Here is a 27550-nt window from a genome sequence, read left to right as displayed (position 1 = left end):
CAGGCTGGATGTGGCTCTGGGCAGCCTGGACTGCTGGTTGGTGACCCTGCACACAGCAGGGGGTTGGAACTGCATGATCACTGTGGTCCTTTTCAACCCAGGCCATTCTATGATTCTATGATATTATAGGGAATACTGCACTTGACTGAAATATGTGAAAGTGCTGAGGCTTTTGGGTGACTGAATTTAAAGCCAAGATAGCAGCTTCAATTCCTGTGAAAATGAGTGACAATAAACAGAAACAGACACAGTTACACAGAGCCTGAAGTAGCGCACGGACTTCTGCAGAATTAAGAAAAAGCAGCGTTAATCCCATCTGCTTGGAAGCAGTGCCAAGATCTATGGACGGGTACAGCAGCAGGCACAGGTCTTCCTGAGGGGCTGTGAAAACCTCAGCCCTCGGCCTGTCCCGGCTCTCCAATTGAGAGCAAGTAAAGCTGAAGCAAAAAGGTTGGCGTGTCTGGGCCACCAGCTGTGATGCGGGGGCGAGCACACCGTGATTCAGCCAGGAGTGCTGAGAAGTGGCGGTGGTGAGGCAATCGTTGTGCAATGCAACCTGTAGGATTAGTGCAAAACGCTCAAGAAAATCAAGATTGCAAGCAGCGAGGTGACAAGCACGGCGAGGGACGTAGCTGATGAAACACTGCAGCTATTTGGACCTGTGAAGACGAGAGCGGAAGATGCATGCGAGTGGCAAAATATCAGTGGTGGCAATGGCTCGTTGCATCTGTAAAGGATGGGAAGAAAGGCAAGCAGGGGAGCTGGTCGGGTGTGCTGCCTGGAAACACAGCTGGAGCAGAAGGGAGCTGTGCCACAGACTTTAGGGAAAGGCTGAGGGACCAAAGGTGAGCAAAGCACCAGCGGTCACACTGTGCTGTTCGGGCCGGAGAGGTTCTTTAAGAGGTGTTAACAAGCAGTGGTGCTACCTACCCCTCCTCTCTGTAAGGCAGAGTAAGTGAAGCCCTGCAACCAGCTCTGTATGCCAGCTGCTCCCTTCTTTCCGCCAGAGGAATCTGACCTTCCTACCCTCCAGAGCTGAGGTTTTGCTGATTAGACGGCACAGTTTCATCAACAAGTTTTGGATCTTCAGCAAAGGGAGCTTTCGGTTTCTCCCCCTTTGTCTCCTTGCTCACCCTGCTCACGCTGGCACCGCAAGGCACTGCAGTGCGAATAGCCAGCACGGCACGTCCGGCATGAGGGCACCCTGACAGCGTACCTGAGAGCATCTCTAAGGGGCACTGTGCTAAAACCCACTTGTGGAGAACCGGGGCTCAGTTCTGTGGAGGTCGCAGCACAGCCAGCAGTTACTTTTTTCCTCTTTCTCAATCTCTGCAGCAGCTTTCCTGCTAAGCAGCCCTGTGCCTCGGGCCGGGAATAACGCATCAGCGCGCTGCGCGCACGGCGCAGCCCTGGAGCCGCGGGGAGGAGGAAAGACGGAGGTTGGCGGCTGAGTTCTCGATTTAGGAACACTTCCCCGTTTGCAGCGGCAGGGGTTACTCGGGTTTGTCGGCACTGACGTGCGGCAGTGACTCACAGCCCGTCACGCGCCGTGCCCTCCCCGCTGCAGGCGGCGCGCGGGCTGCGGGATGGGCCTTTCACCCATTTCTGACGCTCCGCACGGAGACGGGACCTCCGCGTCCCCCCCCCGGAACAACGTTTGCCCTTGCTCCGGCAGAACCGTTTGAAACAATCCCCCCGCGGAGGCCGCGAGTCGCGCAGAACCCCCGAGCGCTCGTTGAGCAACCGCCGCGTTCCCTGCCAAGGACAAGGACGGGCGGAGGGACGGAGTCCTCCCAGCCTCGACTCCCGCACCCCGCCGGCCGTGGCCCCGAGCCTCCGCGGGGCGGGGATCTCCCGCAGGACCCCGACGCGCGGGCGGACGGACGGGAGGCGCGGAGCCGAGCGGGGCGCGCTCCCCCCACGTGCGCCTCACGTGCCCCCCCCGCGGCGCGGCCCGCGGCCAATGGGCGGCGTCGCCGCTCCCCCCTCCCTCTGCGCGGTGACGTGCGCGGGCGCGCGGCGAGCGGGGGAGGCGGGAAGAGCGGCGCGGGCGCTCCGAGGTGACGGTCCCGGGGTTGCGGGCGGCCGGCCGGCCGTTGCTTCAGCCCTGCCCCGACGCGTCGGCCCGCTCTCGGCCGCCCCGGCTGTAGGCCCGGCTGGGAATGGGGCGGGAGGCTCCGGGAGGGGGCAGAGCTCCTCGGGGCTGGGGAGGACGAGGAGGGGAAGGAGAGGAGTCTCGTTGGTGCGGCGGTCGCTTCCGCGCGTGTTGCGGGGCGCCGCGGCTGCTGCGTGCCGGGCCGGGTGCTGCCCCCGCCGGGGCGCTGCGCTTCTCCGGTGCAGCTGCGGGCTGCCTGCCGGGGGACCCGCGCGTGGGCTGCTCCGAGGGGCGCGAGGCGGTCGTAGGCGGCGTTGCGGTGCTTGCGACGCCCCTGAGGTCTCGCTTAGCGAGGGATGAGATGGTCGCTCTGGGCTCAGCCCGGTGTCCCGCTGTGGTTCGGCTGTGGCAGAGGCTCCGTGGGGTGCCGCGGTGTGACGCTTCTCGGACAGAGCCCGAGCGAGGACAGAACCCTCCGTGCCAGAGCTCCTCGTTCTTACTTCCTTTCTGTTAACCTTTCAGCTGGATGCTAACAACTCCCACGCTGCGGTGGGAAGGAAGGAGTGCTTCCTCGCCTGTTGAAGGTGGGGAGCGTGCTCTGAATGGAGCTGGAGAGCCCGTGCCCTTCAAAGACCCACGTGGCTCACAGGACCGGTTAGGGTCAGCAGGCGGTGGAGCGGCTCTGTAGCTGCTCAGGGTGTGGGCTGTCAGTGGGTGAATCCCTGGGGCAGCCCGGTGTGCCGGTGCTTCTCCCCTCTGCCTGTCTGTAGGGTGATCAGAGCGAGCCATTCCTCCCACGTGAGAGGATTTAGGGCGTCTCAGCAGCATAAGAGCAGAAGGGTTGAAGTGGCCGCTTTCCTATGGTTTCCGTGTCCCGGTCCTGTGCTGTTGTAGTGGGAGGGCAGGAAGGTGGAAAAAGTCACATTATCACCGTGGCTGGCTTGCTTTTACAGGTGAGAGGGTTGTTCTCTGCCGTAATGGCAGAGAGCCGATAGAAAGGGACTCGATCCCGCTGTGAGGTGTTGTTCTGGTGCCTGGTGCTCTGTGTTCTCCAGGTGAAGGCTTTTCTATAAGCTCACAGCATTGTAATTCCTACATCAGCCAGTTGAGAAGCTTGTTTTTGTGGTTTCCGTTTCTATAGCATGTAGCCTGAGCTGGCTGTGACTTCGTGACGTGGGGCTGAACAGGAGCACTGTCCCGCAAGGAATGGTTTGTGATGGGTCGGTGTTTCGCTTGGTGTTGCAGGAGCTTTTTCTGTGTGCTGTGTGCCCAAAGAATGGCAGACCCTGTGCTAGAGGAACAAATGCAGGAAGCTGACTCCTGGCACCATATGATCATAAGAGTCCGGTTTCCCTTTTGTGGAGGTGTCTGTCTCAGTTTTCTGAGGAAATCCATTTTTACTGACTCTCTGACTTCTTTTTTCCAGCCTAGCTGCGATAGATCGGGTGTTCCCCAATGGCTGTCAGCTCTGACACTGGCTGTGGTCTTTGTCATTGAATCTGGTGGAGTTCAAACCAGATTTTCTCTTCCTGTTTGTTCCCTGTTTCGCAGCACAGCCGTTGTCTGGCCAGACAAAGTACAAGGATCCATTGAGGAAGCTGCTTTTTCAGTGAGAACTGAAGCTTGACAGGAAGGGGTTTGGCTGAGGCAGAATCCTGTGGGTGATCTTGCAAAGCAAACGTGCCAGAGCTCTCTGAAGACAAATTTTGCTGTCAGACTGACTACTGGAGAGCATTTTCAAGGGCTTTTTGGGCTTTTAAAGATTTCACAAAGGCTCAAGTCGCTTTAAATACTTAGATCTGTAGGGGAAAGGAGGGAGCTGTGGGAAAATGAAAGCTCTTTTTGTAGTGGTGAGGGGGAACTTGCTTGGATACTTTGCTCTTTTGCAGATATAGCAAGGGAAAGGCAGTGTGACCCGCTGTACTAATACAGTGACTAATGCCAGTGCGTGCTTCTTTTCAACTACCCTTCCTCTGAATTCATAATGGAAAGGCTAAAATCTCAACTGTAGTGAGGGGAAGGCTGTGTAATTCATTCTGTAGCTGTGTGAAGAATAAACGGGGTTTTGTCATTAATTATTTGCTGTCCTTTTCTGGTCTAGCTAGGCAGCAATGGCAGGTGAAGACTGTGTAAGAAAACGCCCGTCTGGCTCCACCACAACCTACAAGAGCCCCGAGAATGAAGAGATGCAGAGGAGACCCGATGGCGACAGATCCTTTCAGAACTCCAGCAATGGTGAGGTTCTTTCACTTGGGATTAACTGGGTTTGTATTAGTTTATATTGTGGCCAGCTGGGAAGTAACGTGGCTTACAGCTGGCCTGGTTCGTGGATGACTGTGTGGCAGTTTAAGTGGTTTTGCCTGTGGACTTTGAGACAGTGTCCCCAGAGGCCTTGGTCATGCTGTGCTGCTTTCCCTGAGGAGGTTAATGACAGAACTGCAGCTCTTATTCTTTCTCTTTGGGAGGCAGGATGAGCAAAAAGCTAAGCTAGTTTGTCACAGTGTGCCACATGAATCTCTGTTCCAAAACCCTGATAACGGTAATTGAAGGAGATAACTTTTATTAATGCTCTTCTGAGTAACGTCACTATTTCACTGTGTATCTTTCAAGTGGAACAGGAGTTGGAGCAAATATAAGTTGAGAACAGGTGAAATTTCTTCTTCCAAAGATATCTTTGAGAGAAAGCTGTCCCACAGACTACTACAGAAATAAGGCCCTCAGCTGTTGGTGATACTAGTGTTTTAACTTGGCAGAATGGGACCGTTACATCCATGCTGTTTTTAGAAACTTGCAGGTAGTTAGTGACTGCTGGAAAACAGTTACGGTGGCTTTAGAAGCAGACTTCTACCTCTTTATCTATGGAAACACCTTAACTGTTATGAGTAAGTTTGAGTTCTTGCACGCTTGTGGGTAACGAATAAATATAGCTGTGATAATTAGCACTTGATAGGTGGGTGTGCTTGTTTTTAAAAGCTTTTCATTTTAGTATCTCTGAAATGCAGTGTATCACTGCAGGTGAGATGCTGTGAGTGGGCAGCAGCCAAACAATCTGGGACAGATGTCTTGACAGTGTACTGGGCTTTCACATGTAGGCCCACATCTGGTGGGCTGGGTTAGTATGAAAAGTTGTGTTTCAGTGCAGTCCAAACTGCAGTGCAGGTCTTCCACAGGGAGACGAGTCGCTCTCTGACTGACCGTATTATAGAATGACACAAAAGATGGATCAGGATGGATTGCATTCAAGGCCAGGCTGGATGTGGCTCTGGGCAGCCTGGTCTGGTGGTTGGTGACCCTGCATATAGCAGGGGGTTGGAACTCAATGGTCATTGTGGTCCTTTTCAACCCAGGCCATTCCATGATTCTATGGATCCCACTGTACAGGAATTCCTCTCTGGTGGGTTAGATCAGCAGCTCTGCATCACAGAGTTTAAAGCTCTATGAAGCCAAAGGAGTGCTCTCGTGTTCCAGATAGTGGCCCCTTCATGCAGTCTAATAAGTTTGTGTAAGTAGTTGTTACTTTGTGTGAAAGCATGGCTCAGCTGGAAGGATTGCTCAGAAGTAGCACCCATGAACGTTTTCTGGCTTTCTTCCATCCTAGCTTCAGAGTAACTGTTCCTAAAGCATTAACCCTTACAAATACACAGGCAACTTGAGGCTAATGATCTGGTATGTCTGGCAACATCCTTTTATTGTAGCATCTTCACACCTGATGTTGCATAGAGTTTTAGGCCATACACATGTTTACTGCACTTTAGGAATTCCAGACACCCCAGGACAGTATCTTATATGCAAGTAAATACATAGTATTTCTGTAGCCATTCTTTCTGCAGGAAAAGCTAAATCACTAACGTGACTTTGTACCCTTTATCCTCCCTGATTAGCAAAGACAATCTGCTTTTTAACTTAGTGTTAAGGGCCAACTGACTTGTTTCCAGAAGCATGTTGGTCTCGTATGTCTTTCTCCTTGAAAAGGCTAGAGTGTCTTAAGCGACTGATTTTGTCCTGGCATAGTGTGAGCAGGTGATCTAGGCAACAGTAATCCCTTGACAAAATCCAGGCTGCCCTAAGTTTTGCATGTTTTCAGCTGGAGATGTGTCGATAAATGTAAAGCTGTTTTGCTTAGAGGGATATTGACATTGGGCAGTACAATAGCAGGAAGACTTAACCTGGAGTGGCTGTAATAGAAACTGCATGGCAGATGTAAAAGGTTAGAGAGGACGTGGCTCTTTACTGTACTGAGGCCCTCTAAAATGCAGAGGTGAGACCGTTTGAAACCACTAAACTGATGGCTGTGGAGAAATCAGAAGAGGACTGATCTGCAAACAAGTCTGTTGTGGTATATCTTTGCTGGGTATGAGTAAGCGTGTTTGGTAATGCTTGTCTTGGAAAGGGCTTGTTATCTTCTAACTGAGAGGTTACTATGGATCATTCCTGGTGTGAGAGTTCATGAAGCTGCACAGATGATGTGTCCTTATTGATACAGGAAGAAGGAGCTTTGAACCAGGAAGAAATTTGGAACGCTTCAGAGTTGACTGTCTGACTCAGGGCAGCAAGTGTGCATAAGCTGCTGAAATTGAGTTTCTTGGGTGTACTTCAGGGAGTTAGATGGAAAAAGCTGTCTTGCCCAAGACTATGTGGATGCTGGTAATTGTTATGCTCTGACATGGTTTGTTGAAGGCTGAGAAACTTCTTGTGACAAGCCTGGGAACGTGTTGTTGTGACCTGGAGAATGCTGCTGTTTCCTTCTGCTAGTCAAGAGGCTGTTTGGGTTCCGTGTTCCTACAGACTTGCTTTTTTAACTGGATTTCCTTGCCCGGCTACAGCACGGTGATCTCTGTGGCATGTGCATTCTTCAAGCAGATCAGCTGAGCGTTGAGGGCAATTTAGTCATAACTTGTTCTCTATCTGCTGCATGGATGCATAAATTGGAAAAATTCAGAATAAGGCTGATTTGTGTTCTGTTGTACCTGGTGTGGAATGCTTCTGCCCTTCATGGTGTCCCTGTGCTAGGCTGGCTTGAACATAGCTGGTCTTTTAGATGGCAACATCTTCAGTGCTTTTAGATTGGGAGCCTTTGAATCCAGGTACCTGACAGTAACAGGAGATCCTCCTGCCAGTGCTCCTTTCACCTTCTCAGTGATAAGTTGTCTGATCAAGAAATAATGAATATAGTGCTTTTCATCCCGTTTTATGGAAGGGCAGTGCTGGGTACAGTTTCTTTAGTATCTGTGACTTCCCAAGAAGATCCTGAAGCTAAATAGCTTCTGTAATCACTGGGGAAAATACTTCTGAACTGAGAGTGGTTATCAGACGCAGCTGTGCTTGGCTGTCCTAAAACCACCTGGGGAAGTACTTCTTTTTTATGAACACGCGGCAATAAATTGAAGTTCATTTTTTGTGCTTTTCTTAGCTTTTCTGGGAAGAAAAGTATTTGTCTTGACTGCTGTGCAGTTCAGCTGGAACAACCAAGGAAGATTACTGACTACTGGACGGTAGACTTAGTGCCCCAGCGTAGGAACAGCTGGGCAGTGATTCAGGGTGCTGAACTGCAGGCAGCTTCTGTGGCTGGTGAAGGCATTACCAGCTGGAACTGTAATGCTGCTCACAAACCGTGCCTTCGCTCACATGACTTATTCCCACTTGTGCTCTTGGTTGTAATTACACACTGGAGCAGTTGAACAAAATGAGTACTTTTTTTTTAACACTTAATTTTTGAGAGCTTGCTCAGTGGAGTGCTGGCTAGCATCTCATTCAGGAATTGGTTCTGCTGGATTCCAGGCTGCAGTATTAATGAATCGTGTGAATTGGGATGATTCTTTTTCTCATCTCAGTGCCACTTGCTTGTAATACATACAAAAGGAGATTGGAAAAGAAAATCAAATCCAATTAAAAAAAAAAAAAAAGTTTGTAAATTCTTTTTGTGAAATTTACGTAGCTCAGATTTTCAACAATAGGAAAATATCTCAATAATTACAGTCTCTTTTAGGCTGGTTTCCTGTGTGATTTGCTACCGTGTCATTCTAGTCTTTGAAGATCCTTTTTCTTTAGAATTTCTCAATGTATTTCCTGTTTCCTTAGGACAGAACCTGCTTTACTTTAAATGGTAGATGTGTTTGCCTGTCTTGTGTGACCTTGAGTCTGATTTCTTGGATGGTATTGTAATCCCAGAGTGGGGCCAAGGGATTTTTGATGTCAAAGGAAAGTGGAAAATTTAGACTTCTTAGTAGTGTGCAATTCCTCTTAGCCTCAAAATCATGTGATGATTCTATTTCTAATTGACTTTAGGAAACATAAGTAGCAGCTTGCACAGCAGAAGGTGAATGATTCAAGATGATGATTTATCTATTCTACGGTACCTGCCTGGTAATGCCCTGCCCAATAAGCTCATGCTGTGGAACAGCAGGATGTGTTGGTGTTGTTGGTGGGGGGGCAGATTTTCTTCAACAGGAGACAGTTTTTCTTCTGAAAAAGAAGCAACTGAGCTTACAGGTGGTTTTACTTAGTTTGCTGCGTGAGATGCATGTGGAGAAGATATTGAGGTCTTGATTTAAAGACTCATTAAACCTTGCTGTGTTTCTAGTCTGGGTGGTGTTTGCTTATCCACCCACACACCAGTGTATAAAGTGATAGGAGGGACGCTGTGTGCAACTTCAGCAATTGCAGTGTCAACAGGTCAGAGACCTGCCCATTTTCCTTAACAGCCATTACAGTCTTATGCTAGGTATGGATGAAACTAGCCATTTTTAATGCCTTTTTAGTGGAAAAAGGATGTTTTATTTCTCAAGAGAGTCGCTCCTGAGTAGTGGTAGTGATAGGAAATACACAGTCAAAGCGGTTGCTGCTCATTTTTTGTTCAGCTCACAAAGGAAATAGTGCAACCCCCCCCAAGTCTCAGATGTCCTGATGTCTTTGGCCCTGTTGGACAGTTTCATGTAAAGCTGAAGACTGGTGGGTGGATGAGAGAGCAGTTCTCACCTTTTGCAGGAAAAGTAGTTGGGCTGTGAGCTCAACAGCCCTGTGTGGTTTGCTTTCCAGCAGATAAGCATGCAGTGGTTTTTAGCACAGTAATAATGGCTAGAAGGACTATTAATACAATTGTGGGGTGGTGCAGTGAGGTAGTTGAGTTCTTGAGAATGGTGGAATGGTTTCGCTTGTTTTTTTTTCTGTTGGTGGGGGTGTCCATTTGAGACCAGAGAAGTGCATGAGCTGAGTGGCAAAAGCCATTTTGCACCCTTGAATTGTTCCACGAATGGCAGTCTATCACACCGTTGTACTTGCTGAATGACTTCAATGCTGAGGTAACTTCTTGTTTTGGAGGTGAGATCCTTAGCAACCAGGAATTCTATTTCTGTGAAAAGTGCATTTTGCATGCAGTCAAAAAAACCAACACCATGATGTTTACCTGTTTCCCTGTTTGTTGCATTACGAAGCAGCTAAGTGATAGGTGTTACCACCTCCCATTCTTCAGTCTATGGACTGTGTCTCACTTTTTATGTCCAAAAGCTGTTCTTACTGCCTGCTTGGTATGGGGTGGTAGGAATGTCTAATGCTGACAAGTGAGTATAGCTTCACTGAAGATGGAAATAGAAAATACTTCACTTAACTCTTGGTATTGTTAGTGACAAAAGTCCAATGGTATTTTTAGCATGCGTAGACCTGTTTTTTGTTTTGTTTTGTTTTTTTTTAAGGGATGAAATGTTTTGGGAAAATACAATCAGACTGATGCTTGTGCTGGGGGAAGAAAGGAGTGAGAGTAGCCAGGTTTGAATACAGGACGACAACCTTCCAACTTCCCAGTCTGCTCATCTTCAGGGATGATTATTTTACAGATAGTCGTGTCTTGACTGCCTTGTTTGGAGGTCTCCACATTGCCAATGGACACCTAATCTTTCGTCTAGTTCACAGTGCATAAGATAAAAACTATGCTAGAAGATCAGCATGCTTGGATACGACCTTCTAAGGGTTGTTCTGATTGCTGTTTCAAGGCTGAATATGTTTAAGGACCTTGGAATGATTTGTGGAGTTGCAAAGCTCTCAGAAATCCAACATGTTATCAGCTGTTGCCTGCTTTATCATGCTGTGATCCTAAATGGCTGTTTAAAGTGCTTGTTCATAGCTTACTAACTTATTGTAGTTCAGTTTTGAACTTGCTGGGACATTACTAGAAATCAAAAGTATTAATGAATAACTAGTGAATGAATTACTGCCTGCTGTTTTTCCTGTATTTTCAGTCATGCAGGACACATTGCTGCAAATGCAGCTGTTAAATATTTGCTTTCCTTCCTTAGGCCGTGTTGATGTGGACCATGTGATAACAAGGAAGATGCAGCTAATAGCAGAAGCTGAGGTAAATATACTCTAATGCTTCTTTGTGGGGAGGAGCAGGATAATCGAGCCTGATGGTCTCTTTGGAGACTCATTAATCCTGGAACACAAATACACTCTATTCAGTCATAATTCAAGTGTGGTGACTTTTATACAGCCCTCTTTCTGTCTGTATCTCTTCTCACTTTGCACAAGGGGAGTAGTGTTGTCAAATGCGGCTCTGTCTTGTTTGACCCCAATAGGTCGGAGTCCAGTGATAAGAATGAACTTTGAGGCCTGTGATAAAACTGAACTTGCCTCACTACTAACTTTTGACAGCGTTAATTGTCAGCTAGCCTGTTCCCTTTGACAGCTTGTGTATCCAGAGTTTGAAATTCTATGTCCTGCTACCCATTAATGCACCTGGCCTGTATCCTGTGGCTTCCATTGCCCTACCTGTGGAGATGACCTTACTTCTTTTCAGCAAGCACTATCCTCAGAGAAAATAGTATTTCTATAAATGTCATCTGCATCTCTGTGAGCTACCATTGTCTTAGCTTACACTAAGGTGATTTACGGCCAAATTAAATGAAGTTGCCTAACAGTGAACTGCACCCTCCTTGCTAACCATTGTTTCATAGCAGGCATGTTCTTTGAGGCAAATTGTGCTGCGCTCTTGCTTCACTTTATTGCAGAGAATTCCATGGTAAGGATGAGGTCATCTAATTGTCTCAGCCTTATGTAGTTATTAGGGATTGGATACTTAAAGGACAGGGACAAATACCTTGCAACTTTGAGGTCCTTTCCTGTTTTAAAGTCTCTTCTGTCTATTATATAGATATGATGTGTAACTTACAGTAGATACAACTACAGTGTATTTAAGTGTCTTCCACAAAGGGCGTACTGCTTTTTGTGCTGACTCTCCTAGAATTCACAGCCACCTTTTAGATAATGAAAGACCACTCTCACATGTGCTTGGAATTAATTAGAGTCAGCTCCTAATTTTATTTCATGTTGCCTTCTCTGAGTGACTCTTACTGAGAGCATGATAGAGCAAGTCCCATATCTGCCTCGTATCTTTTTTTCTGCAGACAAATACAACCACTGCAGTTCACTGTTTGCAACTAATGCTTGCACAAGCAACCTTTAAAGGACTGTTAAGCACACGTAGCTGTGTAAGTTCCAGGGGGTGCCATCTGGATGCTGGGAGACAACTTGATTTTGGATTTCTCTCTTTGAGAAAGTCATCTTTCTGAATGCTTTCTGACTTGGGACATGGTAGCCTGTAGTCAAGGCAGTTTCTTATCCACAAAGAGAATCAGAAAACCAGAAGGCTCAGCAGCACTTGAATGCTGAAGTTGCTCCTGAAACATGGGAAGTTCAGGCTTTAAATGCTGAGTTCAGCAGATAGCAAATTTAAGACTCCTCAAAGCTCCAAGAATAGCTACAGGGCTAAGTATAAAAGCCAACATCTGGTACAAATGCCCAAGAACTCCTCTTCTGCCTCATCGTTTTGACCAGTGGTTCACACAACAGAAGGTTGGATCCCATTTTACCCTTTATGAGGTCTGTATCTGAGGCCTATACAGATGCTTGATTTCTGACAAGTGCTGATCACTGACAGCTTCCATTAGTTTAAATGGGAGTTGTATGTAGTGGGTGTTTCAATTACGATCACAATCCTTTGAGTTGGAAGGGACCCTTAAAGTTCATCCAGTTTAACTCTACTGCAGTGCACAGGGATTTCTACAGCTTGATCAGGTTGCTCTGAACCTGGTCCAGCCTGACCCTGAGTGTCTGTCTCCAAGGACAGCGCACCCATCACCTCTCTGGGAAACCTGTGCCAGTGCCTCACTATCCTTATCACAAAAAACTTCTTCCTTATATCCGATCTAAATATCTCCTCTTTTAGTTTGAAACCATTTCCCCTGTCTTGTTGCAACAGTCTCTGCTAAAAAGTCTGTCCCCTTCTTTCTTACAGCCACCTTTTAGATAATGACCACTCTCATGTGCTTGGAGCCTTCCTCTCTCCATGCTGATCAGCTCCAGCTCTCAGCCTGTCTTTATAGGAGAGGTGTTCCATCCCTTGGCTCATTTTTGTGGCCCTTCTCTGGGTACGCTCAAACAGGTCCAGAACTTTGCTATACTGAGGACTCCCCATGTGGGCACAGTACTCCAGGTGAGGTCTCTCCAGTGCATAATAGAGGGGCAGGATCACTTCCCTTGACCTGCTGATCACACTTCTTTTGATGCGGCCCAGGATCCAGTTGACTTTCTGGGTTGTGAGGGTGCACTGCTGGCTCATGTTCAGCTTGCCATCCACCAGTAACCCCAAGTCTTTTTCAACAGGTCTGTGCTCTGTTTTTTTTTTTTTTGTAGTTGTATTGATAGTGGGGTTGCCACAACCCAGATGCAAGACCTTGCACTTGGATTTGTTGAACCTCATGAGGTTCACCTGTGCCCACTGCTCAGTCTGTTTAGGTCTCTCCAAATGGCACTGCACAGCTTGGTGTCATCTGCAAACTTGCTGAGGGTGCACTCGGTCCCACTGTTGATGTCACTGATGAAGATGTTAAAGAGCACCCGATCCCTGAGGAGCACCATTCATCACATCCAGACACTGAGCCATTGACCAACACTCCCTGGATATGATCTCATAGCCAGTTCCTCATCCATCAAACAGTTCACCCATCAAATCCATATCTTTCCCATTTGGAGAGAAGGATGTTATGGGGAACCGTGTCAAAGGCCTTATTGAAATCCAGATAGATGAGGTCAGTGACTCTCCCCTTGTCTACTGACACAGACTGTCATAAAAAGCCACGGGGTTTGGCAGGCAGTGCCCTTGGTGAAGCCTTGCTGGTTATCCCATATCGCTTCCTCATGTTCAGTGTGCCTTAGCATGGTTACCAGTTGCATCTGTTAGAATGAGTAAAATTGAGGGAAACTGGTGAATTTCTCTGTAGCATTAAGTTACAGGGTTGCTTGGCTCAACTTCCTGTGAGTTATAAATTATTTGCCTGCTTCTGTTTTTCATGGCATAGCATTTACTGAGTACTTGCTCCCCCTCATTGTTCTTCCAGTGATCAAATTCTATTATTTAAAACTTAATTGTGACAGCTGAACAGATCTGCCCTATTGCTTGTGTAACACTTGAAACACCATTTAGGGAACAGTTAAGCTCCACTAGAGGAGCGTGCCATGTCACAATGAAGATGTGTGTGAGCTGCATTCTCGTATGTTTTACATGTTTAGTGGCTTGATCAGTTGGCTTATTGAGTGTGAACAGTTACTCTGGCAGTTACTCAGCTAGACTGGCCTTTGATTGGCAGTGGTGATGGTTGTCAGTATAGCATAATACGTTGTGCAGTTTTGTTGTGCAGAATTGCAGTTAATGTGGAGTGTCTGCTCTGGTTGCATCGTATTTTATTTCATGAGAACTCATGCCTTGTTTTCCCAGCCCAAGTATGTGCATACATTGATGTCAGCCTTGGAGGGTTGTGTTAGGAGGGGCAGTCTCAGCATTGTGCTAACTGGAAAGGGAATGCGTAATATAAGGAAATTATTTCTGCTAAACTCTTGCTGAGAGGAAATTTAAAGGAAAAAAAAAAATGTGGTAGGAATGAATAGTGCTTTTCTGGAACGGAAATTAGAGAACACTCCAGGAGGGGGAGGAACTTGTTTGACTTTCTTGGTTAGGGATACGTGCATGTGTGCTGTAAGAACAGGCTGTGCCAAAAAGCAGTCTTCTGTCACAGGTTGTAGTTCCAAAGTACTCAATTTTTTTACTTCTTGTTTTTAAAAGATTAAATCCATGCTTTTGCAAGAGATGAGCCTCTTCTCTGCTTTCCAGAAAGCTCTAAGAATAGCCAGTCGAGTTGTATCATTGAGTGCCAGTGAAGCCTGTTTGTTCTATGCCAGCAGCTGCCAAATAGTGGGAAAATGTTTTGTAAGTTAAATATTAATCTACTCCTCCTACTGCACCTTTTTTTAGTTCTCACTAAAGCTGACCACTGTGAAGAATGTGGTCTCATTTCAGGTTTTGTTTATCACCAGAAAGCTAAACTTGCTTGGCTGTTGTTGCATTACACAGCAGCATTTCATACAAATATACTGTCTGTTACTTGGCTTTGCTTGCCTAAAAGATCTGTGTCTAAAGAAGACTTTTTAGCTTGACTTCTTGGGTCTATTTATTTCCTTGTTTTATTAGCTCTTGTGCCAATTAGTCCAATGGTGCTTCAGCTTTCTTTGGTATAATAGGCACTAGAAAATAGACAGCAAATAACAGAGCTCAGGCATCACAAAAGCCTTCCCAAGGAAGCAGTGTTCCTGTGTACAATTTCCAAACTCTCTTTCCCTCCTTGAAAATGGATTTCTTGGTTTTGTTACTTTCCAACCTTTGAGATTAGAAAATAAGTATCAGAAAGGAATTCTGAAGGCATTTGGGGGAAAAACAAATGTTTCTTGAGCCAATGACGAGTAGGAAGATTAGATGAAATAATATGCTGCTACCATCTAGAAATACATGGACAGTCTGAGAAAGTGTCAAGCAAAAGGATGGTCAGACAAGTTTTGCGAAGAGCTACTTGCATTAAAACAAACAAACAAACAATGACCATAATGCACAATTAGATTTGTAGTCCTACAAACTTTGTTAAACATGCTTGTCTTCTGTGCTGAAGATAACTATCTGGCTTCTGTAGGGCTAATAATATCAGGATCTTGTGGTTTTCTAAGCTCTTGGATTTCAAGTCAAATGTTGCTTTTATTCTTTCCTTGAGGGAATTCATTTTACCTAGTCTTCTACTTATAAGGATAACACTTAGGCCACGATGCAAATCTTGGGATCCTGTTTGTATCTAAAGAGCGAGAGAATTTGCACTGCAGTAAAGAGCTGTCCAGAGTCCAGTGTAAGACTTTCTATGGAAGTAAGTAATTTCGAAGTGAGCGTTTTATCTCTTAGTTTCTTCTGAAGGCATCTTATTTTAAAGTCTTCCTGGCATGTGGAGATCAGGTCTCTGAAAGTTCTTGCTGCGAGACCAAAGAGCAAATTGAACTATATTGTAGTCTGGAAAATTGGGGTGAATTGTGCACGTTAGCCTTTAGGCAAAAGTAATAGGGAAACAGGATTATGATCTCAACATTGTATAGTTTGCCTTTCTTGCTGGGTTAGCTTGTTATTGGAAGGTTTAAGTAATATTTTCCTTTCTGGAAAGTACACTTTTTTTTAATCAGGTAAAGCAAGCAGTCTTTGACCAGGGTGGCCTATGCCTTGTTAACAGCCAGTTATTACCCTCTTTGTGCTCTGTGTTTTTCCAAGAAGGTGGTAAAGGAGGGGGATGCTTATGTAGTTTCTCATGCACCCTTAGAAGTGAAGAGCTCTAGCAAACAAGATGCTTCTGGAGTTGCATTTTTCTAGTAAAATGAGGGGAAAAAAAAAACATAGGAAAAAAAAACATGAATAGGCTGAAACTGGTGCAGTTTTGTTCCACCAGGTTGCATTAGCTTTACACCGGTTATTTGCTCCCTCTTACCAAAAGGGGATTCAGCAGGTTCACCTGGGATTTTTGAGTCACAAGCGTGAAAAGGTCATCTTTTTTTTTTCCCCTTCCAATAGCACTACACTGGCTATGATGTAAATCCTGTTTACGCTTGATTTAAGCACTAAGGATGTAACTGTGGCTAAAACTGAGAAGTGCTTTCTGGGTCTGTATTACATTTAGCTCAGCTTCCATAGCAGCACCACCAAAAATGTGAAGTACCTGCCACTCCAGGCATGTGTGAAGTTCAGTATGTTTGCTTTGCTGCTGTATTGCATCTGGTAGGGAAGAAAAACATTATTCAGATCTCTCAACTGAGGTGTGTGAACAGGCCCGGATATCTCTCTGATTTTGTCCAATTTGACTCCAGCTGTAGGCTAATAGTACAGGAGTGAGTGCTTGATCCCGTACTCTGTTGTGCTCTGGGATAAAAAGGAGTATAAATCACTTACTTAACTCTAGATACGTTTTAGTAACCTGCTGCTCTATTCTTGCTCTGTCAGCAACTGAAACCAGTTTTCATGAAGGAGGTGGACAGTCACTTCACAGAGTTTGTGAACAGTTTGGTGGCAAAGTCAGCACTCCTGGATTCCTCATCTTCAGCTTCCCTCTTCCCAGCTTCCTGCTCTGAGAAGGAGCTACACAAAGCCAAGTAAGTCAGGTTTATGTTAGTTCTATAACAGGATTGTTTCCTGGAAGCCTTATTTCCTTTTCCTTGAATGTTCTACTTCTAATTTGCAGGGCCTTGAGAGCCCCTCCAGAACACGGGAAGATCTTCACTGCCAGAAGGTCCCTCTTGGAGTGAGTAGTTTAGCTTCACTTTTTCCATTAAATTGACTGAAAGTACGCTTGACAGTAAACTAACCAGCCTTTACTTTGAGATACTTCATTTGAAAGCTAACATAACGCAAGTGTGATGTGTGATGTGCTGTGGGAATGGCCTGATAGCTTTTGAATCTCTCCCGTAGTGAGCTGTTTGAAGTGAGTCACATCAGGACAATCTACCACATGTTCATCGCCCTTCTCATCGTCTTCATCCTCAGCACGCTTTTAGTAGACTTCATTGATGAAGGAAGGTAAGAGTGCTCTGGAAGGACAAGGGCCAGGGCTGGGGAATGCTTGCTCCCTAAGAGCCAGAGCTACACAAAACCTATACAATGGTGTACAAAGTAATTCTTCTTGAGATGCTGTTAAAAGGGGGTGTTTAACTTGATATTCTTCAAATGTTCTGCAATTGTTATTGTGTGGATAGGGAAATTTCAAATACAATTAGCTAAACATTGGGAAGATCTTACAGATAGGTGTACTGTCTGTGAATTGTAGACTTAACATGCTTAGCTCATCACAGGGCCTGGCATAATGGAGGGGAGCCATCAGTGAGTGTGGACTGTTTTATTTCAACACCAGTAAGGAAAGAGCAGCTTTCAGCTGCTTGCAGTGCTTGGAGGACTGTGTTTAGGGAGAAATAAAAAAAACAAACACAAAAAACTTGAAATGCATTATCAGTCCTTTCTGTATTGAGAAATGACAGTTCTGATACACTGTACTTGTGCTTAAATAAAAATAGAAACTTCTCATTTTTTACTGTGGAAAAATCTCAAGGATATTGGCACAGCCTCTAAGCCTGTGCTTTGCAGGTAGCCAGTTCTGAAAGAGATTGTGAAAGACTGCTTTCCTCACACTTGATTGTTGCCTTAAATCTCTTTTTGGCAAGATGTATATTGTGTACGTGAGTAGGATTACATGTTTATCTTGCTGATAATCTGTTGTTCAGTGTATAAAGCCAGAGCTGTATCTTGATCATTATCATTATCTTGCTTGTCTAGGCACAAGGGCAGGCTCATGCGCTATTGAACATTATTTGGCTAATTCTGACTTAATAGCAATGTGGATGCTAGGGGGGGATAGACATTTACCTCTAAATCTGGTTAATAGGGCTGGATTATATGTGATTGTTTAAAAAAATAAATTCTGAACTACTAGATCTGATTATTTGGATCCAATTTGCAGTTAAGCCTCTGCCTAAGAACAAATACATTTTGTTGGTATGCTTTGCATTACTTATTGCTCTTAGTTTGCTTTAGAAGAGCTACTTATGTATTGGTGGCTTTGGTAGGCTATCAGACTGCACATCTAGTCCTTATGTTTTAAGTTCAGTTAGTGAAATAATGCATCTGGTGCACATCACTTGGTTGTTCCCTCTGACTATAATCCTTTTGGGTCACTTCCAAAAACGTCTACCATTTTCAAAAAGCAGAATTAAATCAGGTTTGGGTGCTAGATGTTAGAAGATCTTGCTCCTATGGGGGGTGGGGGAGTGGAGAAGGCCTCTCTTGATGTTAAACTCTTGTGGAGAAACTGGTTCTTAACATAGTAGTGGTGATGTCCTACAGGTGTTCCCATAAAGCTCTTTTGGGCCCAAGTTCAGGTAGCAGTGGATCATTCAGTGACGTGTTTAATTATCAGCAGGGATGAGCTTTGAGCATATTCTCAAAGCACTTTCTCATCTTAAAGATGCACTTAAGCCCTGCCGGATTTGAAGGTAAGAACAGCTTACAGCTGTGCCTTACAGTAGTGATGGCATGAGTCCTTCAGTTTTTATCTTCTGATGTGCTTGCAGGTGGTCACTTAAATCTGCTGCAGGCAGTCCTCTGTTTCTGAGCTGAAAACTGCCTTCCTCACTTCTGTCAAGACTCAAACAGTGTGATTTGCATGGTTGGCCTTCTGTAGCCATTTACTGAAACAGAAGCACTTCCTATTGAAACAGTGGACGCTGAATGTTGTCTGTTTCCTTGTGCCTTCTAGGCTGGTCCTTGGGTTTGATCTCTTGGTCTACGTTTTTGGAAAGTTTCCGGTCGTCTTCTGTACTTGGCTGTGCATGTTCTGTGCCACGGTTATCATTCCATACAGCCTTTTCTCCCAGTGGGCCCAAGGTTACTGCAGTTCCTCCCATCGTGTAATCTACTCTCTCTTCTATGGAACGTTGTTCACTCTCTTCCAAACGGTTGGCCTTGGGATTGGGCCAACTTATGTTGCTATATCATATGCCCTGCCTCCAGCTTCCCGTTTTATTGTAATACTGGAACAGGTAGGTACCTACCCGGTATCTTTGGATATATTGAAGCTTGTTTTCAAAATTGATAGGTTTTTTTTCCTTAAAGAATCAAGTGTTGTGGGATTGTTGTTTGGTTGGTTGGTGTTTTTCATTCATTAACTTAAGCCAGGGCTATGGGTGGAGTCAGTCTATGACTTAAACATATGTAGCAGATCTAATGAGAAAAACTGATGATAGCAAACTTTGTTTTGACATGGAAACAACTTTTTGGGTTTTTTTTTTCACTTTAATATTTCACTGTATAAATTTTTCTGAATGTGTATCAAGGCTGAAACTGCATTTACTTCCAGTTGTCTTGTGGATGCTAAGTGCCTTAAAACAACTTCAGTAACCTGTTATATTGTACCATTCCCCTTTAAATAAATAAGGGGTACATAGTCAGCACCTTTTTCTTCCTGATGGAATGTATAAACCGGAGATAAACCACAGTGCTGAATGTGTTACCTTAAAACACTTGATGCAGTCTTTGGAGAGTTGGCATTAAACTGACGTTCTATTAATCTCCCAGGTTCGTCTTGTTATGAAGGCTCACTCATTCGTCCGTGAGAATGTACCCAGAGTCCTGTCTTCTGTAAAGGAGAAGTCTAGTGAGTAACTTGATTTTGGTTGACAATTATGCATAACCAGATGTTGCTCTGAGAGAGGTAGGGTCTGAGTTGGTGACTGTGGACAGGGAGATGATGAGGGTCTGTGTTGGCCTTCTGCAGCATAATTTCAATCTGATTTTTTTTATTTGGTATTAGGTAATGAGCTAGACTGTTGCTCAGATCTAAGCCTTGCTTCAGCAGGACCTTATTTCTGTTTTTGTGAGCAGTATGTGGAGGCTGCCTGCACACTCCTAGTCCAGTGCACTGGTAAAGTGACAGCAGTTCTAGGAGGCCTTTTGGCAATGTATACCAGAGCTGAACGTGAATCCACACGTTGATACAGATTGATCTACCCTGCTTGAGCAGAGACATTGGACTGCATGACCTCCAAAGATCCTTTTTGAACCTCAGTGGTTCTGTGATTTTTGTGAGGAGGAAAGGAGATGTGATATCAGAGTGTCACCACTGCACTGTCTGTTAGTCATCCTGACTTGTTAACTGCACTTGACAAGGGTATTTCCGTCTGGTAGCTTGCTTTAGTCCTTGGGGAATCCCCTACCTTTAGTTCCAGCCTGATCTGTTTTGATACAGTGAGTGTTGTATATTAGGAAAGAGTACTAGGGAAAACAAAGCTTCAATAAGCAAAAAGATTGAAGAGTTTTTTTTTCCTTTTCCTTTTCTTCCAGGCTCAGTACCTATTCCTCGAATTTCTCAATACTTGTACTTCCTCTTTGCTCCCACCCTCATCTATAGAGACAACTATCCCAGGTAACATGAGCAACATTAGTCGAATATTAAAGAACAGGCCAATGCTAAGGACCCCTCATTGTGATCTATTAAATTAATTAGAGCTTTCACAAAGTCGTGGTTAAGTCAGAAACCTGGCATGGACAGGACTTGGTTATGAAAACTCAGTCCACTACTAATAGTGCTTTTGACATTACAATTCCAGGTTTTGTCCCTTTGTGAAGTGTGCATGAATTGAACCAAATTGCCACTGAATATCAAACGGTACCGGTCCCAGCAGCGGACTTGGGCATTGCTTCATGCATTCCTAATTGATGGTCTTGCCTATTGAGTTTGAGGAGGCAGAATGAAGCTTTATAAAACTGAGAACTCATGAACTTCTGTGTACTTCTTGTTGTACTTTTATAGTGTCAAGTCAGCAGTACTTTACATGACTGTCGGGTGGATCACCACCTCCTGTGTAATTGCATAATGCTGCCCCAGAGATACTTTTCCCTTTATGTAATTGTCACAGCTGTCCTGCGTAGCTGTGAGGAACCAGCAATTTGGTCTAGCACCTCTTTTCTAAATTTGAGAGGTCAGGGACTTTGGATTCTAAAACCAGTCTTTCCAAAGTAAAATCAATAACCGAAAGGAGGATTTTGCTGCACTAAGATTCTCTTTAGATTTGACATTCTGCATTCTTTATCCTAGGAATCCTATGGTAAGATGGGGCTACGTAGCTACCAAGTTTGCACAGGTGAGTAATAGAGCGTTCTGAAGAACGGATATTTCAGAGATCATCTAAACTGTGTTGCTAAACAGCTTTCCCTTTGGCGCTACTTGCTGCCAACGTGCTGTGAGCTTACCAGAAACAAATACTTTTAATGATTTAAAAAGAAATTAAAAAGCGACCTTGCTGAACTAAGGATTCTGTCAAAAATATATGAAAATGCTTGTTAAACCTTCAAAATGCTTTTCTTCAGCAAGCAGACTCCATTCCATAAAAACTGAAGTTGCATGCCTGTATGGGGAGCACTGTGCTCTGGCTCTCTTTCTTTACTGATGTTTTGCCGTAATGCACTGGCACAGCAACCTGTCCGCAGATAATCAGACCAGTGTTGAAATGAGAAGCCTGGAGTTCAGTCTGAGCTTAAGTCTGACCTGATCTTTACTTCAGTATTGAAGGAGAACCTATTGGGACTGTAAACTTCAGTAGCCTCCTGTGGATTTGTTTCCAAGCAGTGGCTTCATGCGATTGAAACTTTTGCTTTAAAAACAATACAGTCTTCTTTTAAAAATAAGAACAAGTAACAACCACATGACTGTTTGGCTTACACGAGTATTTAAAGCAGTGGCTTGCATTTTGTCTTCAACTTTCAGACCATGGGTTTGTAAGCCAGAGAAGGTGGTTTGGTGGTTACTATCTTCTTTGGGATTAGGGAAAGTAAGTTTTAATACTAGATATAATTACATAGTATTCTTCAATTAATTCCGTACTTGTCTTGGACCAAGATCACAAGGCACTGTTCCCTGCTTAGTTTCATGCTGATGTAAGTTTGTCTTGTAATTTCTGAGCTGACAGGACTAGGAGAAACTTAGCACTTCTGTAATAGAAAAGATGAGTTTCTTCCTGGCAGTCAACATGCTGGAGGGATGCCACTGTTTACTTTCTGCCTGGACCATTATAGAAGCTTATTAGTAGCAAAGTGAAATAAAATACTTGACTTGTGTTGGCAGCTGCTGTTCTTCTTTCAGAACTATCGAGTGGTGATGTGTTAACTATGCATTTCTCCTACAAAGTCAGACTTCTTTTGTTCCAGGTGCTTGGTTCACTTTTTTATGCCTACTACATCTTTGTGAGGCTCTGCATTCCTCAGTTTCGCAACAGTAGTCAAGAAACCTTTAATCTTCGAGGGCTGGTCTTGTGCATCTTCAACTCCATTCTGCCAGGTAAGATGTGGGTCCATGAGTAACTATCTTTACAGAAGAGGCAGGAGGGAGGGAAAATAACTCTTGCCATCAAGCATTCATGACAGGCAAATTTGAGCTTAAGTCTTCAAATTGTAGGTACTGTTGCAAACTTACTGTTGCCCTCTAAGTGTGACCCTGTGCAGTAAGAAACTGAAATGGTTTTACTGTTTTTGTGTAGGTAGCATAAAGCTTGTATGTGTCAGCGTCTTGGAAAGCCCTTCCTAACAAGGAAAACCTTGACTGTGTTACGTGTTCCCCCTTATTGCTGAGTGAAAAGACAAGAAAATCAATTTGACTCTGCTTTGCTTCCTAGGGGTACTGATTCTTTTCCTGGTGTTCTTTGCCTTCCTTCACTGCTGGCTTAATGCGTTTGCTGAGATGATGCGCTTTGCAGATAGGATGTTCTACAAGGTGAGAAGCAGGAGTTCATAAAGCAGGCTTTATAAAGCTTCTAAAACATTACTTTTCCTAACAGAAAGGAAAGCTGAAACTAGAGGGGGTGGTGGTGGTGTTTTCTCTTGCTTTTTACTAAAGCAAAACCCTGTGGATTTTTTTCCTGTCTTACACTGTTAGGCCTTAAATTGGTGGTTGTGTTCTAGAATTGTTCTTATTTTCATTTGGTTGTCTGAATTGTTTGTCCAGTAATAAGCCCTGTGCATGAACGGCTCTATGCACTGAGCCTACTGAAGAGCTCAGTCAGGACATTGTTCTTTTATCATCTCAGCCACTGTGTGGTAAAAGTAAACCTTGATGTACGTTTTAAATTCATTGAAAGTACATGTTTTATTTCATGGCGTAAACTGTTATATTGGCTTCGTGTTGATTCTGATTGATGTGTTTAAACTTGGTATTCTGCAGGTCTCTTCTTGAATGTTTGATGTTTAATTAGATTTCTATATTCTTTCAACTTTGCTTCCAGGACTGGTGGAACTCCACATCCTATGCAAACTACTACCGAACTTGGAACGTGGTAGTGCACGACTGGCTCTATTACTATGCCTACAGGGACTTCCTCTGGGTGAGCAACAAGCTCATATATTCCTTGTACTTGTAATTAAATCTTGAGCAAGAGGGTGCATTTTTTGACATGCAGCATCACTATTGCTATATTGAGAAGCAAACAACTGGTTTTCCTCTGCTGGCTTTGAGCAGCCATTATACTTTTTACAGCATCTGTTACTATGCCTGCAGGAATAGTATTTTGTAGTTTTGTTTTTTAACAAAAAAAAAACAACAAGTTGCAACAACCAAACTAAAACCACAGCAGAATAGGTGATAATACTTTGTGTTCTATCTTCCAGTTTTTTGGCAAGAAGTTCAAAGCTGCAGCTATGCTGTCCGTCTTCACAGTATCGGCTGCTGTGCATGAATATGTTCTGAGCATCTGCTTCGGCTTCTTCTACCCAGTTCTCTTTTGCCTGTTTATGTGCTTTGGAAGTAAGTTCCCAGTAGAGTATGTGAGTGGGTTGTGGCATCATTATTGTACAGAATAATCTCGCTTCCAGGAGTTTGGACTCACAACTGCAAACCTAGTGAACAGCTTAGAGAAGTGAAGATGTTAATGGGGAGGAAGGGAGAGATGTATGACACACTGCTGTTCATGTGACACTACGTATTTAGTAGCACTGCTTCCTTTTTGCCAAGCCTTTGTTGAATTGCTGCTTGTCAGCAACTTGGAAGTGTTCTTCCTTTAAAGCTGTAGTGTAAGACAAGTATTACTTTGCGACTGCAGCAAGGAAGAGAACGCATTTACAACTAAGGCTCTTGCATTTTATTTTGGGTTATGAGCTATAAGTTAGACGGCTTTAAATCTTGAGGTCACCTCTGCCAGCATGATTTGGTCTGCATAACACAGACGGTATTGAGCCCCAAGCAAAGAAGCATACAGCTGCACCAGCTTGGAGAACTTTTTTGGAAGTTAAGGTCCATTGGTAGTATTTGCTGTACTGCCAGGCATAATCAGATATTTTTGCACTGCACTGACCTTGGGGAACAGCCTTGTTCTGGAGGTGAAGCTGTGGGAAGGGGGAATATCCAGCAAAAATCAGCTGGTTTCTAAATGATGCCTCTTGTTCTGCCTCTTTCCAGTGCTCTTTAACTTCATCCTTAATGACCGCCGGAAGGGGCCTATCTGGAACGTGATCATGTGGACATCCCTCTTTTTGGGCCAAGGTGTCATCATCTGCCTCTACAGCCAGGAGTGGTACGCCCGCCAGTACTGTCCTGCAGAAAATGTGAGTGACTGACCCTCCCTAGGGGATAACTGGTCATGCCAGTGGCTTGTCCTTTCTTGCCATGGAGATGGGGCAGGAATTAAATGACACAAGCCTTTCTGACAGTGGGCTGTATTTTTCTAGGAGGCCTGCAAAAACTGAGCCTGTTGTGCTCCTCCTAGGCTAGAGTGGTTGACAATAAGCATTGCTTGCCTGTTGTCAGGTGTTTCCGTAGTTGTTTTAACCCTTACTTAGTCTGACACTTTCATGGTATCAGTCGTCTTCCACATAAAACATTGCTCTGCTAGTTGATTTCCATTTTAATCAAAGGTATGCTCAGATAAACTCAATTTTAAGTTTGAGTCTCATATAAGTGTTTGCTATCATAAATTATGGGCTCCATGAGACAATGTGCTACTATATCCACAGTTCTGATGCATCTGCTAAATGCTGTGTAGGGTGGGAGGTGGGCAAGTAGCTTGTCACGTCTGCAGCTAACCCTGTGCCTTTCAGTGGAGATGATAATAGTCTGAGGTGTAGAAGTGTGGTTTGACCTTTCTTGCTGGGGAGGTTTGACTTCAGCAGACCACACCACAGCTGGTGCCGTTTGTCTGTGACTAACATACTGTCTATCTGTGTTTTGCAGCCTGCGTTCCTGGACTACTTAAAACCTCGCTCGTGGTCATGTCACGTGCAGATGTAAAAACTTGTATGCTCTGGCCATGCCATCACAGAAGAACAGAGTTTCCTCCACGTATTTGGACCACTGACTAATTCACTGCGGACTTTTTCTGAGGGAATTTTTGCCTCCTGATTATTTGGGAGAAACTGTAACTTTTTAAAACAGTACTGAGGCAACCCAGTTGAACTGGATTGCACCAGGCTTCATAGGCAGCATCCATTATGTGCTGTCCCCCTTTGAGCCATTTCCATGCCAGTGAAACATTATGCTGAAGGTGGAATCTACTGGAATCCTACTCGTCCAGGGGTCCCCCAAGTGGCTGCTCTTCTGGGCAATAGTCCAGTCAGATTTGTTAGTAGCTCATGGTTGGCTTCCGTCCATCTTCCTCGGTCACCCCTTTGCAATTTTTTTCTCCTTTTTGGTAATGGGATGTCTACATAACTTCTATTCTTTGTGATCTTGTCTGTTGCTATGCCACAGACAAGTGACGGAGCAACAAGTTATTTGCCTCCTTGCTGTGAAAATAGCCAAAGCATTCCTGGATGGCTTTGAACTGCATTCTATGTACGATGGCTGCCTAGAGATATCAAATGGGCAGAGGAAGAGGGTATTTTTTTTGTGGCGTGTTGGAGAATCAGCTCTTTCTATGTTCAGAAGCAGGGCGCAGTGTGTGAAGTTCGTCTTTCTTTAAATGGAAAACTTAGGTTTTCTCTGTATTCATTAAGTTCATAGCTGACTTGACAGCATTTTTTTCTTCTGAAAGCCCTTGTGACTTGAGGAATAGATTTTCTTGTAGCTCTTCCTTTCTGTTGCTTACAGATAATCAGATTTTTTTAACACGGTTTACTTAAAAGAGCTTTTTCTTTTAATTTGGCAGATGCTTTAAGGTATACGAATTAAGGCTTTCTGTAGTGAGAAAGATTTGAAATACTATGACTGAACTGTAAGAAAATGTGATTGACTTTACAGGTACATAGTGCTTTCTCATTTGAGATGGCTGTGTTGGGTTCTTTTACCAGCATGTCACGGTGCCCCTTGCCAGCAGGTACTGTAGCAGTCTCTATCACTGTCAGTGGGGAATTAGGGTTGACCCAGCAGCTGGAGTCAGAGCTGCTTTTGCATCTGCCTGTGTCTGCTTTTGTCAGTGAGATTTTTTTTCAGGTGAAGATCAGTTTTCTAGGTATTGCTGTACTACTTCTGAAGAGGTAGGACAGGTAGGACATCTTCCCATAGACACCGCTAAAAGGAGAAGCTTAGTGAATTTGGTCTTTCAGTATGTATTTATAACAGCAGCTATCCTGTCTGAATTAGGCAGAGCCCCTTCAGTTTCCTTGCTCTGTCAGATGTTAAGCACAGAAAGGAACTTAGATAGGATTTGGGTATATATCTGTTCAGTTTTTCTGAAATTGCAGCTTCCATTATTGGAGAAGGAGGGTAACCTGCTAGTTTCTTTAACTGTTGTCACCTTGACTTTGGTCATAGGGATTCTCTTAATTACTCAAATGTTCTTAATTGACACCTCTCAGCAACAGCTTTCCCTTACTAACCTACAGCCCAGGTATTAAATACCAGCAGTATTGGACCTGTGAACCTGTCTCCCACTTAAATGTCTTTTGGGCTTCTGTTTTTATTAACCTGAGTCAAAAGTAAATTCATGAGAGCTAGGTGATGCTTAAACTCTTCCAACTTTTGAAATGGCTGTAAGAGGAAATGCTGTGCTTCAGAAGGGATGTTGTCAGGTCAAATTTGCCAAATTGCAGACTTGCATGTCTCTCCTCTAAAAACATCTCCTACCAGAACTTGTCTGAAACAGTTGAGTTGGCTGCAGAGGAAGGAGTTTGTGTATGTAACCAAACTTGGCAGTATTAGTATACAAAATCCCAAGAATTAAATACATTACTTTCACCTTGTTCAGCTTAAATACTAAGTCCTTCTTTCCCTTTCTGCTTTGAGAGGAAGGTATAGAAGTGCAGGAGCAAGTAAACAGTCACTCTCAAAGCTTCCTTCTTTAAAACACAAGGAAAGCATGAACAAAAGCAAACACACTCTTTGGCCAAACAGCTCTATCACTTGCTTAATACAGGATAGAATTCAGTTTAATACTTCAGAGTTGGTGCTTGAAACATGTATGTACACATATGATTGTACTCAAACAGTGTGATGGTTTTGGAACTCAATTTTTTTTCTTCTCGATGCCTGTCTTGCTACTATCTCAGTGTTCTGAAAAGGGAGAAAATCCTGGCACTTTGTGCCAAGTTGTAGTGTTGCCCTTGCAGCTGGCATTGTGTCATATCCCTAATGAAAAATATCAGCA

The 27550-nt window shown here is 44.4% G+C and overlaps 1 protein-coding gene across 12 annotated transcripts; it reads left to right on the top strand.

The window, feature by feature from the left end:
• The first annotated feature begins 597 nt into the window (after positions 1-597).
• On the top strand, positions 598-27550 carry SOAT1 (sterol O-acyltransferase 1). Of its 12 annotated transcripts, XM_046944676.1 has the most exons (17): positions 2044-2146; positions 3647-3704; positions 4201-4330; positions 10384-10442; positions 16443-16591; positions 16681-16740; positions 16908-17015; positions 18745-19027; positions 19563-19641; positions 20328-20409; positions 21082-21127; positions 22191-22320; positions 22655-22752; positions 23261-23359; positions 23643-23778; positions 24430-24575; positions 25201-27550. In XM_046944676.1, the coding sequence occupies exons 3-17, from the start codon at positions 4207-4209 to the stop codon at positions 25255-25257; spliced, it is 1656 nt and encodes a 551-aa protein (XP_046800632.1). In that variant the 5' UTR covers positions 2044-2146; positions 3647-3704; positions 4201-4206; the 3' UTR covers positions 25258-27550. The 12 variants fall into 12 exon arrangements, with proteins under 12 accessions (XP_046800630.1, XP_046800628.1, XP_422267.3 ...); XM_046944674.1 differs by lacking the exons at positions 2044-2146; positions 3647-3704 and adding an exon at positions 598-845; XM_046944672.1 differs by lacking the exons at positions 2044-2146; positions 3647-3704 and adding an exon at positions 598-845 and having other exon boundaries at positions 4197-4330.

Source organism: Gallus gallus, chromosome 8 (assembly GCF_016699485.2).
Source record: "Gallus gallus isolate bGalGal1 chromosome 8, bGalGal1.mat.broiler.GRCg7b, whole genome shotgun sequence".
In the NCBI taxonomy this organism is placed as follows: Eukaryota; Metazoa; Chordata; class Aves; order Galliformes; family Phasianidae; genus Gallus; species Gallus gallus.
Note: the sequence above shows the minus strand (reverse complement) of the source record. Positions and strands in the feature narration are given on the sequence as shown.

Coding starts and splice junctions, on each gene's coding strand:
- SOAT1 (XM_004943235.5), top strand. CDS start 3,312: ATGGGTCGGTGTTTCGCTTGGTGTTGCAGGAGCTTTTTCTGTGTGCTG. Junction 10,443..16,442: donor AGCTAATAGCAGAAGCTGAG/GTAAATATACTC, acceptor TTGCTCTGTCAG/CAACTGAAACCAGTTTTCAT. Junction 16,741..16,907: donor GCCAGAAGGTCCCTCTTGGA/GTGAGTAGTTTA, acceptor TCTCTCCCGTAG/TGAGCTGTTTGAAGTGAGTC.